This window comes from Leucoraja erinacea, chromosome 5 (assembly GCF_028641065.1).
Source record: "Leucoraja erinacea ecotype New England chromosome 5, Leri_hhj_1, whole genome shotgun sequence".
Classification (NCBI taxonomy): Eukaryota; Metazoa; Chordata; class Chondrichthyes; order Rajiformes; family Rajidae; genus Leucoraja; species Leucoraja erinaceus.
The window spans coordinates 53,437,797-53,452,650 of NC_073381.1; the positions used below are offsets into that span (position 1 = coordinate 53,437,797).

General features: G+C 41.1%; 1 protein-coding gene across 1 annotated transcript; it reads right to left on the reverse strand.

Annotated features, from left to right (window-relative positions):
• Nucleotides 1–6,449: 6,449 nt before the first annotated feature.
• On the reverse strand, nt 6,450–14,357 carry tmem200a (transmembrane protein 200A). The gene is made up of 2 exons (XM_055635629.1): nt 13,576–14,357; nt 6,450–8,490 (listed from the first exon to the last, which is right to left on the reverse strand). The coding sequence occupies exon 2, from the start codon at nt 8,473–8,475 to the stop codon at nt 7,009–7,011; it is 1,467 nt and encodes a 488-aa protein (XP_055491604.1). The 5' UTR covers nt 8,476–8,490; nt 13,576–14,357; the 3' UTR covers nt 6,450–7,008.
• Between the last annotated feature and the right edge of the window lie 497 nt (nt 14,358–14,854).

Genomic DNA, 14,854 nt, shown 5'->3' on the forward strand with positions numbered 1-14,854 from the left:
CAGATCACTTAAATAAATTCATTCACTTGCTTACCAGTGGCTAAATAAACACAAGTGCAGCCTTAACTATCCATCACTTGTACAGTAAGCACTGCATGTCAGCGTGTCAAAGAATGGTATGAGCCTGCTCTTTTTAATGTCACCCATTTTTGCTGTTTCCAATGACTGCCACGTTTCTTCACCACAGCCCTTGGCTCAAGGCCACATGATTTTTCTGTTTTCTTAGGCCAAAACATATGCCTGCAAAGAGGTCCTTCTGCAGTTGCACAGGGCCCTGGTGAGACCACACCTAGATGACCACACCAATTGTGTGCAGTTTTGGTGTCCAAATTTGAGGAAGGACATATTTGCCATCGAGGGAGTGCAAAGTAGGTTCACATGGGTAATTTCCAGGATGGCGGGAACTGTCATATGTTGATAGAATGGAGTGGCTGGACTTCTATACTCTGGAATTTAGAAGGACGAGAAGGGATCTTATTGAAACATATAAGATTATTAGGGGATTGGACACGCTAGAGGCAGGAAACATGTTTCCAATGTTAGGGGAATCCAGGACCAAGGGCCACAGTTTAAGAATAAGAGGTAGGCTATGTAGAACGGAGATGAAGAAAAACTTTTTCACCCAGATAGTTGTGAATCTGTGGAATTCTCTGCCTAAGAAGGCAGTGGAGGCCAATTCTCTGGATGATTTCAAGTGAGAGTTAGATAGAGCTCTTAAAGATAGCGGAGTCAAGGGATATGGCGAGATGGCAGGAACAGGGTGCTGATTGTGGATGATCAGCCATGATCATATTGATGAGTCGAATGGCCTACTCCTGCACCTATTGTCTATTGAGTCATTCTGCATGGAGACAGGCCCTTCAGCTCACTAAGTTTCCATGGAACGAAGCAGAGGGTGATGGAAGGTTGCTTCTCGAACTGAAGGCCTGTGGCTAGTAGTGTGCCTAAGGGTTCGGTGCTGGGCTCATTACTGTTTGTCATCTACATCTATGATTTGGATGAGAACATACAGGGCAAGATTAGCAAGCTTGCTGATAATACAAAAGTGAGTGGTTTTGCAGATAGTGAAGATGGTTGCGAAAGATTGCAGCAGGATCTGGATCGATTGGCCAGGTGGGCGGAGGAATGGTTGATGGAATTTAATACAAAGAAATGCGAAGAGTTACATTTTGGGACATCGAACAAGGGCAGGACCTACACAGTAAATGATAGGCCTCTGGTTAGTGTTATGGAGCAGAGGGACCTAGGAGGACAGGTGCATGGTTCCTTGAAGGCCGAGTCGCAGGTAGATAAGGTGATCATTTTTGCTAATGAAAGGCATTAAGGGTTATAAGACAAATGTTATGGCTGGCCTGGAATGATAGGCCAGATGCAGAACCACCATTGAACAGTGCTAAATCCAGTGAAGGATCAAAAGGTCAGACTCAACGTCCTCAGGGTCAGTGCCTCCACAATGCACTGCTCAGGCTCCAAACAATGAATGCACTGTTCTGCAGGACAGACGTCAAGACAAGTTTATTCGTCACATACACATACGAGATGTGCAGTGAAATGAAAGTGGCAATGCTCGCGGACTTTGTGCAAAAAGACAAACAAACAACCAAACAAACTATAAACACAATCATAAACACACACGTATTCTTTTACATATTAAATATTGGAAGGTAAAACGTTCAGTAAAGTTAGTCCCTGGTGAGATAGCCAATGGCTCTCTTACAAACCACTTGGCAAGTATGAACTGGCGCAAAATCCAAAGTATTTGTTTAGGTTAAAAAGATCTCCACTGGCAATTAGTTGGTCTAAATGGTGAACCACTTGATGAAGAAGTTAGTTCAACACAAGTTTGTGAGATTAAAAAACAATTACTATACCACAGTTGTTCTTTACGAAAGATAGACAATTAGGTGAAATGTAGACGTTGATTAGTTATTTCTATCTCATTGATCATGCAAAAGAAATATAAATTATATATCTACATAGAGTATTTTAAGAACTAATTTGTATCTTGGCGTATGACTCTGTTACAGGTATCCAGACACTGCTGTTCATTTGATAGTTACTGTAATGAATAATATGTGTTCTGTTAATAGATCTACCTCCATCTATTTGTTTGTGCAAGTAAAGGAAATAAATCCCACAAACCCTACACTGGCAATGAGGATGTAACAGCAAATTACTCATCTACTATAATGAAACAAGAGACAGGATTCCCTAAGCAGAACAGCAACAATAACTGGCAGTGCACATGTCATATATGTTGGTTAGCAGCATTAGCCATTCACTTTATAAATGTAATATTCTTGAAGTCAAATTATAATATTGCATTTCCAGACGAGGACATATACCAAAGAGAAAGTTGATGTTGTTATTGGTGGTAAAACTGGATACAGATGAAACATCAGAGCGTCTACTAGTAGCACAAACTACAGATGAGGCATCATGTGATGACATAGCAAAGGATATTTGAATCCTACACAAAGAGAGGTATGAGCGCTGTAGGTTTAGCACATGTAGCCAGTAATTAGAGGAAATGGTTGCAAATATTTAATCAGACTAAAGACATAGGAAGAAAGATTTTCATAGTTTTTAGATCAGGTGTCACTGGATTGCCCAGTGTGTGGACTGGCTGATGAGAGAATTCAGGTGCAACTATTTAACAGGGTGGATCTAATGTTGAAAGGAGCTTGTTGGAGATGATGCTTGAAAACATAAGGTAGTTTGGCTCAATGCTAGTTCAGAGGCACAAACAGGGAACAAGGCCACAGTGAAAGCAACAACAATTCTGTTTTCTTCTTGGCTGAGTCACGTGGACACAACAATTTGGGTTTGGTGGTGTACCAGTAAGGCACGAGTACAAAAGGTGAAGATATTGCAACAGATATTATGTCATTAAGTTCTGGAGTACCACAGTGGGTCAGGCAGCATCACTGGAGAACATGGATAGGTGACGTTTCGGGTTGGGACCCTTCTTCAGGCTGGGAAATTGATTGGGTCTCTGTTCAAAGAAGAACAGGATGGCTTGAGATCTTCCTGATGGCGGATGAATGTGTAAAGGGACTGGATATCCATGGTATAATGACAAATTTCAGACTTTCCCAGTACCACTTTTCCAGTGTACTACACAGGTAAGTAGGAGTGATCTTATGTAGACCAACTAGACGAGGTCTTCCAGTTATAATTTCCAGTTTATTGAAGTAGTTGTACAAACAAAGACATGAATGTACCAGTGTTTAAGAAGGAACTGCAGATGCTGGAAAATCGAAGGTACACAAAAATGCTGGAGAAACTCAGCGGGTGCAGCAGCATCTATGGAGCGAAGGAAATAGGCAATGTTTTGGGCCGAAACCCTTCTTCAAATGAATGTACCATGTTTTCCTTATTCTGCATGCAAGTTGTAGCTAGCTATGTCCCTGGTCTGGGGAGAACTGTACGATCTCCCTCCCTGTGCCTGCCACTTCCTGTCCCCTATGCCCTTTTATATACGCCACTCTGTGCATCTAATGACCGCCCCCAAGTGTCCAAAATAATACGGCAAGATATATCTAGACAAAATAATATAATATGCCAACAGTAGCTAGTCTCAACATAATTGGCTCCTACACATGGTCAAGATGAGGCAATGGGAGCCTAGGAATTTAAAGTTATTGAAGAGTTGAAGGTGTATTGAATGTAGGTCAGAAGGAATTGGACAAGGGAGGATAGGATGGACTCAAGGTGTTTGAAGATGGGTTCTCTGGGGCAGAAACAATAGGTCTGCCAGGGCAGTCCTGTATGTGGATTTTGGGAAGGAGATAGAAGTGGGTAGTGTGCGGAGCTGGGGAATGATAAGGTTGGATGTTGTGGAAAGGATGAGCAGAAACTGTCTGTGAGATGATGGCCTGGTGTTCATCTATGAGGTCTCAGGGTCTCCGATTGCTCACCAAAATGGCCCAGTGCCGCAACTGTCCCAGGGACGGACCCTCTGTGTTATGGGAAAAATGATATGTTATGTTTCTGATTGGAGTGGTTAGGTCCCATGTTGTGGTCAGGAGCCATTAGTATGCACCAGCAATCAGGATAGGATGGACTGTTTCTGCGTGGAGTTTCCACGTTCTTCCTAAATTTGCCTGGCATTTCCCCTGGGTGCTCTGGTTTTCTCCCATTTCCCCTTCGCTTTGAACCTATGTCCACTGGTCCTTGATTCCCCCACTCTGGGCAAGGGAGTCTGTGCATCTTACCCGACCTATTCCTCTCATGATTTTGTATACCTCTGTAAGATCTCCTCCTATTTTCATGCGCTCCATGGAATAGAGACCCAGCCTACTCAACCACTCCCTATAGCTCACACCCTCTAGTCTTGGCAACATCCTCGTAATTCTTTTCTGAACCCTTTGAAGTTTGACAATATCTTACCTGTAACATGGTGTCCAGAACTGAACACAATATTCTGAATGCGGTCTCACCAACGTCTTATACAACTGCAACATGACCTCCCAAACTTTATACTCAATACTCTGACTGATGAAGGCCAAACTGCCAGCTAATCATATAAAGGGCAGTCACGGTTGCGCAGCGGTAGATTGCTGCCTTACAGCAAATGCAGCGCTGGAGATCCGGGTTCGATCCTGACTACGGGTGCTGTTTCTACGTTCTCCCTGTGATCTGCGTGGCTTTGCTCCGAGATCTTCGATTTCCTCCCACACCCCTAAGACGTTCAGATTTGTAGGTTAATTGGCTTGGTAAATGTAAAAATTGTCCCGAGTGGGTGTAGGATAGTGTTAATGTGCGGGGATCGTTGGTCGGCGAGGACCCGGTGGGTCGAAGAGCCTGTTTCCGCACTGTATCTCTAAACTAAACTAAACTAAACTGTTATGCTGATGGGAGAGATGAAAGGAATGTGAGGAAGCTAAACACTGGCATGGAAACAATGAACACTTCGTATTTGAGAGATTTCTGATTGCTGAATGCTCCCATCATGTTTTCTCTCTCTCTTTTCTCAGACCATACAAACCCCCCCAATCATATTGCAAATCATGTCCTTGTTGAAACTAGTTTACAGGTGACATTCTGATGTGCTTTGCACCCTGTTACTGGGGATGTGCAAGAGCAACCTGGGAGTGACTCTGAACACATCAATATTCTGCCTGTCCCGCTGAGTTACTCCAGCATTTTGTGTCTATCTGAGGTGTAAACCAGCATCTGCAGTTCCCTCCTACACAAACTTTGGCTGCATCTGTTTGTCCTCCCAGCAATGACACAACTGTATTATTCACAAAGGAAATAAAAACATATTGCTGTGAAGTTTGCATCTGTCAGCAATTGTGGAGAGAAAAGCAGAACTAACATCAGTGACGAGTTTATCTTTCCCTGTTTTTTTTATTTGTCTGTAGTATTTTGATTTTGGATTTTAGTCATTAAAGGATGCAGCCCTTGTGCAATGTGTTTGAGGAGGTAGTAATCAAAGATCCTATAGCGGAGCAAGATGGCCTACTCCTACGCAAAACACGTAGTACGGTCATGGGCAGATTCATGGGTAATTATAGGACCCATTTCAGTAACCAGCTTCCGCCATCTTGCTTCCACCCAAAGATAGGATCTTTGCTTCCGCCTCCGTTCTCGAATCCAAAGAATCTTCGCTTTGGCCATGGCTCCGCTATAGGATCTTTGGTAGTAATGAGAATTAGTGACTGAGTAAATGGTGATTCCAGCTGACAGGCATCAACTGATGAAGCAAACAACTGTTGGCATCCAAAAACCCTTTGTGTTTTGTAAAATTTGACATTATAGCAAAGATAAGAAAGATAAAGCCATGACTTGGTGTCCCTGTTGCTCTGCTATGGAAACATGTGAAAGTGATTATCCTTCTCGACAATGCATCAGCGCTTGGTCCATGCATCTCTTGGTAGCAAATTGACTGACAATGTCAGCATACTTGAAACGAGCTAGAAATTTTGGAGAAAGCAAGTTTCCCCCAATTTCAAATGTTGTGAGCAATTGCACGCAGCACCCTGACCAATGCAAGTTTATGGAGGCGTGTCTTTGGCATGATTGCTAATTAATTCTGCCTGGGTATGTAAATACAGTTGAATGTACAAGTGGTCTGGTATGAGTGATATCTTCAGCAAATCATAATTTATTCTGCTTCTGATACGACATTGGTGATAGATTAAAGCCAATTTTGCAATGGAATGCAAGGAAAAATAAATGGATGTTGGGCTGAACAGTAAGAAAACAATGGCTTTTTTTTTTATTATTCCAGAGATGAAAACAACTTTTCATGGATTATTTTCAAGTGAGAGGACAACTGGAGGGCATCTGGTTGGGAATCTTATCGACTCTGTGGAATTGGAAGGTGACCTTCACATCTGCTAACTTTTCATTCTCAGCAGGTTGAATCCCTGTTGATGATTTTGCAGAAATTTTTATCATTCTGTTCAAATGATCAATAATTGACAAAATAGAAACACTGAAAAATTGAATGATGCGCACTTTTATTTTGTTTTAAAAATAGCAAAATATATATTATGGACATTAATATGGAGTTATAACAAAATATCTGATCATTTGAAATCCAATATACTGGCTCAAATCTTGTACTAGAAATACAAATATCTGCATCTCAATTTATCATTCAATTGATGTTCAAATATCTTAAATAACTAGTATAATACTTCCTTGGTGTAGATTTAATACCACTTCAAAGATAAATTAAGCCTGTCCATTATGGATTGAGGGATAAACTAAAGGTAAAGATGTTCTGGTGTTATAGTCAGTCTGGACTAAGACTTGAACTCGATCAATACCTGAGCAGCTGGTTAATGCAGAACTGACAACAAGCATGAAATATGTCAACAATGCTCCATATCAGCATGAAAAAAATCATGGAACTAAAGATGTCAGTTCAGATCACAACTTACAAATATTATTTTTTTTAGCTGAAAATAATGTCTCTTTAAAATAGACATGCATTTCTCACAAATACATTTATTAGTACTTTAAAATATAAACATGATAGAGAGCAGTACACCTTCAAAATCTTGTTTCTGAAGCTCCATGTCTTAACTTGGTATCTAAAAATTCATTGTTTTCAAAGCTTAGGTTATTATGAGATCTAGAGATCATTAGTAATTTCTCTTTATTTGTATAGCCACCTTTTACAGGGGTTTGTGGTGCAGGTAGTGTGTCCATAGGGTCCTCTTTATTCTCCAGTTTCACATAACCCTTGCTGTTACTACGATCAAGTCTTGGCCAACTTGGATGCTTTCTTTGTTCTGTTTGAACTGTAAGTGTTAACGGTCCTCTCTCCAAGTCCAAAGACTTTGAGTGACAGGACAATATGTGAAGGGAATTGTTTGATCCAAACTCTTTCTTGGGAAAACCAGGTGATAGAAATTTTCCCATGGATGTTTCAGAAGGTGCACAAGGTGGGAAAGTGCAGTTTCCACCTCCTGCAGTAGTGTTGCTTCTTGATAGACGTGGATTAAGTGGTTTGTAAAAGTCATTGACATCGGTTGATGGTACTGTTAAGGAAGCCATAGATGAGTGTCTTTCCCTACCTTTACTGAGCTCAGAATCCTCTGTGATATTGTCAAGTTCGGGCTCATCAATCACACAGTTGTTAAGTTTAATGACGGGGAGAGTGAAAGCGTTGATAGATGATGAGACAATAGACTTGGTCTCACACTTTTTAGAATTGCTGCTTCTCTCTTTCTGAGCTTCTGTCTGCATCCTATGGAAGGAGCCTGATACTGTTGAGGTTTTGGGGTGTAAAAGCATGTTGATTTCCTTGGGTAGTCCATCATCTTCATCATAAGAGTTCCATTTTGTTGCAGCGATTCTATCCTTCGATGATCCCGAAAATGACAGCAGTACATTTGCAGCCAGTTTAGCTGTACATTGGTTGTCATAACACTTGAGATTAGAATCCCCAGAGTGGCCAGTCCATGCCCCATTCATATGTATTTGCTCTTTAATTCTTTGGCTATGGATATCAATGACTGTAGAATAAATATCTTGCATATGTATCACTTTTGTTTCTTTGTCCCTATTTTCATGCAGTATAGCATTAGCACATATAAATATGAATATCCCAATCCCCATTGTGAAAGGGCCAATCATTTTCATTTTGTCAGAGTGTAAGTGCTGCTCAAAAAATTCCACTAAAACTCCAGCATGGTCTGATATTACATGAGACCCATTATCTGACATCCCAGATTTGGACGTTGCAGGATGTTTCTTGTCCATCTCCTGTGGCCAATATCCAAGAACTGCCATTGCAATCCCAACTATTAAAATTAAAATTCCAAGAAAAAGGAAAAATCCTGATGGGGAATACAGTCTGATTTTGCCCCTTACAACAACAACATCAGGTTTCGGCTTGCGTTTGACTCTCCTTTTCTCTGGAGCAGGAGGAGGATGATGAAGATGCTGTGATCTCGCAGAGTCCTGTCTTTTCAGGGCTGCAAGTCCCGTTATTACACCGCCTGTCGCTATCATAGCGCTGTCGTCTTCCTTAAAAGTCAAGAATAGGACAGTACAATTTGAGAACAACTGCTGAAGTTCTGTTAATGGCTACAAGATGCAATTCCACAAAATCATGAACAAATAACTCAAATAGTATTCTTTTAGACAAATGGAGCAATTTTAAAAGAGAATCGCCACCTAGTTACACAATATTCATATTAACATCAATCAAAGAATTGCACATTGGCATTCAAACAAATCCCATATCCACCAATTTCTATAAGTTTCGATAAAATGGTTAAGGTGTTTTATGGCCAACAAAGGCAGCAACAACGAAAAACAGCCATTACTTAAACCTCTGCCCATGATTCAAAGATAGAATTAAGCTGGTTGCTGTGTATACAGGCATCATTGTTTTTTATTATTTTTTTCCTTAAGAATATTTCCAATCCAATTGTAATTATTAAAATGAATGAGTGATAGAGGAACATAATTGTTGGGAAATAGGTTTGGATACATACAAAATAAATCGGAATGCTATTTTTCCAGGAGATATAGGAATGAGGAAGTTTGCAAGTTTTTATTCTGCATTGCAATGGGAATATTGCAATATACAAGTATCAGAAAATGTTACATGAGGAATTTTGAATATATCAGTTATTTGCTGTTACTTTGCCAATCTTTATTTTTAAATGATGGAAAAAATGAAATAGACAAGATGAATGCAAGAGCAAGGATCTTCCTCAGGCTTGTCTAATCAGTCCATGTTAGGAAATACTTTAATTAGAACAAATAGTTTCAATACATTTATCTACCCTATTCTTGGATCCAATTTCTTAAGATGATAGAATTGATACAGCATGGAAGAAGTCACTTTGTCCCGACACTGCCTATATCAGCACTTTATAAAAACATTTTTTGTCTCTAGTCGCTCACATTTTATTTAATCTTAGTTAAGGTGTTCTGCCTCAGTCACCATTTCCACAAAACTTTGAGTAAAGTATCTTTTACTGCATTCAGTTCCAAATTGTCAATAGAGTATCTTGTGAATTTTTCAGTAGTTACAGACTCACCTTTCATCCCCCGTCCCCCCCAACCCCCCCCCCACTCCACTCTGCATTCTCTTACTTGAGTAATTCTACTTGTGAATATGAATAGAAGTAAAGTACCAGATATGCAAGTATGTACTGGGTTTTCTTCCAACTTCAGTGTAAATATTAGTTTATTCTTCAAAGATCATTTATTGCATCATCAAAATATGTTAAAAATTATCAACCCAGCATGGGCTTTTAATAACAGCCATGCTAAGTGGTACAGGTCAAGTGCAGGGAGGAATTTAATAAGCTTTCTAAGTCTATTTTGGTAGATGCTGATTCTGTATCTTTAGTTATAATGATTGGTAAAATAAATATTTTAACTTATGGGCCATTAGAAACAGAACATTGGAAAAGAAAACTGCAATAAAGTCAAGTGTCTTGACTGGTGCGATTGTAGATCACATTGCTGAAAGTTGATATTACTGCATTTTTGTGTGAACAGAAGAAAGAGCCTGGCTTGAGCTAGAAATAGAAGTCTCGAACTAGAAGAACATAGATATGTGGAGCGAGCATTTTTAATATTTGCAGTTTGTCAAACCACTTTCTTGAGAAGAAACGATGCATGAATATAACCCATAGGCTACATTTTGACAATTATTCTAAGTTTGTATATACTAATCCATATTAGAAATGTCGGCCTATTCTGAAAATTTAACTATTTTATTAACTAATGTAATAATTCATGATGTAATAATAATTCAATAATTGTTATTCTTACCCTATTTTATATCTTGATGTTTAACAATAGACCAGTCCTGATGTAAAGCTTTACACTAAAGTTCGCGGATAAACCCTTCTATGGATACGAGGTGTCTGAACCCATGACGAACTCTGTTGTAGTGCATCTTTCTACAGGAGAATCTGACTTCAAACCATATTATAAACATTCAGTATCTTCAAGACCAGATATATTCAGACTAACCCAGGACATGAGATTTGATGTTTTAAAATTTCCAAACTAATCTTTTGCTAAATACAAGTCCCACAAATGTGAGGCACCCAGATTTTTTTCCAGAGGGGTTTGAGTAAATTTTGGAGGTGGCCTTGCCACAATATTCTTTTGCCATTTGTCTTCTGAATTTAAATTTCCTTCCTTTTGCTGTGTGGTTTGATTATTTTTTAATTTGCTAGAGATATGCAACCATAATAATGCTGTACTTTGAAAACATGCTTTTAACACAGAACAAAAGGTAGTTTCCTGTGCCACAAAAAAAATTGTAAAAGCCTCTGATGTTCCCAGGAGGATAATATAAAAAGCTTAAACGATTGATTTTTCAGGGGTGTTGAAAAGAAGAGGACATGGCTTCGGCAGTATTTGGGGTTGGGGAGAAAAGATGGAAATCTTGTATTTGAGACATTGATGATCTAGAAACCAGCAATCTGGTTCAGTCTGGGATCGTGCCAAAGGAGGGAGATGGGGGGTATGGTGTTTATTGACATGATTGACGATGGTAGCTTTCATAGTGTCCAGCTAGAAGAAAGTGGGGCCCATCATCTAGGACTGGGGGTCAGAAAGGTACTGGAGGGATCAAGTGGTGCCATTGTGTTTGAGTGGTGTGTCAACAATGAATGTATGGTGACGTAACACCCCAGATGATGCCTTTGAGGGACAGCATATTAGTTTAAAAAGAAAAGAATGGGCCAATGATAAGTAGTCAGGCAATTCTAGAGGACATAGAGTCTTACAGAGTGGAAACAGACCTTTCAGCCTCAACTTGCCCACAACTTGCCCAGCCAATATATCCGATATACACCGACCCCACCTGCCTAAACCTGTCCTATCCATGTACCTGTCTAAATGTTTCTGAAACGTTGCAATAGTACCTCCCTCATCTAACTCTTAGAAACATAAAACCAAAATGGGTGCAGGAGCAGGCCATTCGACCCTTCAAGCCAGCACCACCATTCAACATGATCATGGCTGATCATCTAAAATCAGTACCCCGTTCCTGTTTTTTCCCCATATCCCTTGATTCCATTAGCAGTAAGTGCTAAATCTACCTCTCTCTTGAAAACATCTAGTGAAATGGCCTCTACTGCCTTCTGTGGCAGAGAATTCCACAGATTCACAACTCTCTGGGTGAAAATGTTTTTCCTCATATCAGCCCTAAATGGTCTACCCCTTATTCTTAAACTGTGACCCCTGGTTCTGGACTCCTCCAACATCGGGAGCATTCCAGCATCTAGCCTGTCCAATCCCTTAAGAACTTTATATGTTTCTATAAGATCCCCACTCATTCTTCTAAATTCCAGTGAATGCAAGCCCAGTCGACCCATTCTTTCATTATATGTCAATCCCGCCATCCCGGGAATTAACCTGATGAACCTACACTGCACTCCCTCAATAGCAATAATGTCCTTCCTCAAATTAGGAGACGGAAATTGCACACAATACTCCAGGTGCGGTCTCACCAGGGCGCTGTACAACTGCAGTAGGACCTCCTTGCTCCTAAACTCAAATCATCTCGCAATGAAGGCCAACATGCCATTGGCATTCTTCACTGCCTGCTGTACCTGGCAGCTTGTTACATACACCCACCACCTTTTGTGTGAAAAAGTTATCCCTCAGGTTCCTATTAAATCTATCTCCTCTCACCTTAAACCCATGTCCTCTGGTTCTGGATTCTCCCACTCTGGGGAAGAGACACTGCGTGTAGCCAATCAATTGCCCTCATGATTTTGTACAGTTTATAAGATCATATGATTATGCAAGGGAGATGATTAGAAACCATTCCAGGGGGTATTCTGGGTATGATTAAATAGATAGGAGAGTATCTGAAAATGTCAGTCAGCTGGACAACAGTAGAGGAGCTAAGCCATCCTCCTGCCTCCAGAGAAATTATGTTGATTGTGCTGTGGGAGGAAAGTTATCAAGGTACTCGCCTTTTACAGTACTGTATTTGCATTGACAATAGATTTATATTAACAGCGCCGACCAGAGACGGCGTTAATTGGATGTTTTCCTCCAGAAAGTAATGTTTGAAGCTCCAGAGAAGCACTAACAAGGAATGGGATAAATTCCACGTGGTTGTGGGACTAATTGAAATGCACTATACTGGAAGAGACCACATTAATTATTTGCATCCTTTATTGGTTTTAGTGAACAGTTCGGAGTTTGAAAGTTGAAAGCATGGAGATTATAGTTGCCAGCCTTAGCATTGTATCGTATGGCAAATCATTGTTTGAATATGCCATTGCTCGGAACACTGAGGCTATTAGCCTCCGCTAGTGTCCCACATGGATTTGTGGGCAATCTCTTTAAAATTGCATGATACAGCTACATCATCCCTCATCATGAACTGTTCCGGGATTCTATTGTTTTTGTATTGTCCATGAAAGACAAAAGGCGAATTGAGCCTATGAGCGTTCTAATGCAAAAAAAAGGAAAATTGATCTACAACCTGGAAAAAGGACCCTAGGTTTAAGATCAAATCCGAGAAGAGTTATCCCTATGTGTTGAAAAAATGCACCGTTATAATGACAAAGAAAACATCAGAATTGAGACATTGTCTCAAACTCGGTTCCTACCGCCACAACTGTGCTCATATCGCCATGAACGCCCGAATGTCTAATGTTGTCTCTAAGCAAACGCTCACATTCAATCGAGATCTAGTGTAGCTGACTATTCGGGTGCTGTCACAAATCGCTACATTCCTTTTTAGTACCGTTATTTAGGTCGGAGCCGTAACGTCCTATTTCACTCAAGCGCCTCTACAAGTCGTTATGTGTATTATGTATATTATATATCAATTTGCAACAAGTACAGATGCAGTTTGCCTTTGCAATAGCAGTGCGAAAGCCTTTCAATTTATCAACTTTGTAAACCCATGGTACATTTAACAGCAGCGATCTCGTCAATTTCGTGGCATTTCGCTAGATAATTGACATGCAGATGGCAACATTTACACCCCGATAACAGTGTGCTCACACGGTTAACACAGAGCGCGTAACTGTGCTCTATCCCTGGCAGAACAAAGATCGAAGCGAAAGGTTTTAGATTTACGGAGAGGCTTAATTTGTAATGTAAAACTCTCACCTGAATGAAGCAACGAGAAGAGGATTAAATCTTGTCTCAGCAGATCGCAGCCAGAACATGCACCGAGCGCATCGACCCTATTTTACCATCGCCAGGAGGAAGAGCCGAGCTGCCCAGTCACCATCTCCACTGTTGTTTGAACTTTATTTCTCTCTCTCTCTCGGGTAACTGGTGTTACATTTCCGCCTTGCTCAGACGGCACCGAAGCCGCCCAAGTTCCTTTCACTGGGTAGACATCGTGTCTTGAAACATCTCTGAGCCCCCTCGTCTTGGTTCATCTCCTTGGTCCTCTCCAGGAGTGCTCGGTCGGCAGCGGCTCCCCGAGCTGGGAGCTGTCGGTCTTTCCACAAAGGATGCAAGTGCGAGGGGTGGTGCAGACGGGACTATCTGTCTGTCACAGGACACTCGCACTCCGGCACTCGGCTCCCACAACTACCCCAGCAGGGGAAAGTTGACCACTTAATGTCAGATCTTCAAGTTGAGAACATCTCAAGTCCGATGATTACCGAATCAATTGGTAAATTATTATCAAAGGGCGCACTCCCATCAAGGTACAAAGACATTATTCTTATTTAACTTTTTTTCCCCCATCGCTGCTATTTCCTACTTAGCGCAGGAGACAGCTCCTCTAGTATCTTTGGTTCCTCGTCTCTGGGCTCGTCTTGGATAAAGTCTTGCTGGGACCCAAAGCTGGGATTGGAAGTGTCAGATACCAAAGAAAACTAGGACTTCTGTTCCCACGTGATCTTTCCCGACCAAGGAATGTGACGCACATCAGAGCCAAGAGCTTTCCGTTTCTCTCACTCTTCCTTCCCCGGCACTTATCCACCTTGGATGGACGTTCATTGGCTCCTCCGATATATTCCGCTTTATTTGCATTATTTAAAAAAAACCACCTCTGCTTGATGATAGACACTAAATGCTGGGGTAACTCAGCGGGACAGGCAGGCAGCATCTCTGGAGACAAGGAATGGGTGACGTTTCGGGTCTGATGAAGGGTCTCGACCCGAAACCAACGTCGCCCATTCCTTCTCTCCGGAGACGCTGCCTGCCTGCCTGTCCCGCTGAGTTACTCCAGCATTTTGTGTCTATATCTTCGATGTAAACCGGCATCTGTGGTTCTTTCCTCCACTGTTTGCTTGAAGTTTCCCCCTGCGAGTTGGATAGGGTGTGAATTCACTGGTCAGCACTCGCTCCAAGGAGTGGATCCAATGGTACAAGTTTTATAATCCAGTACCCGGAGGAAACCGACGACTTTGCTCTGCTAAACTAACAATGA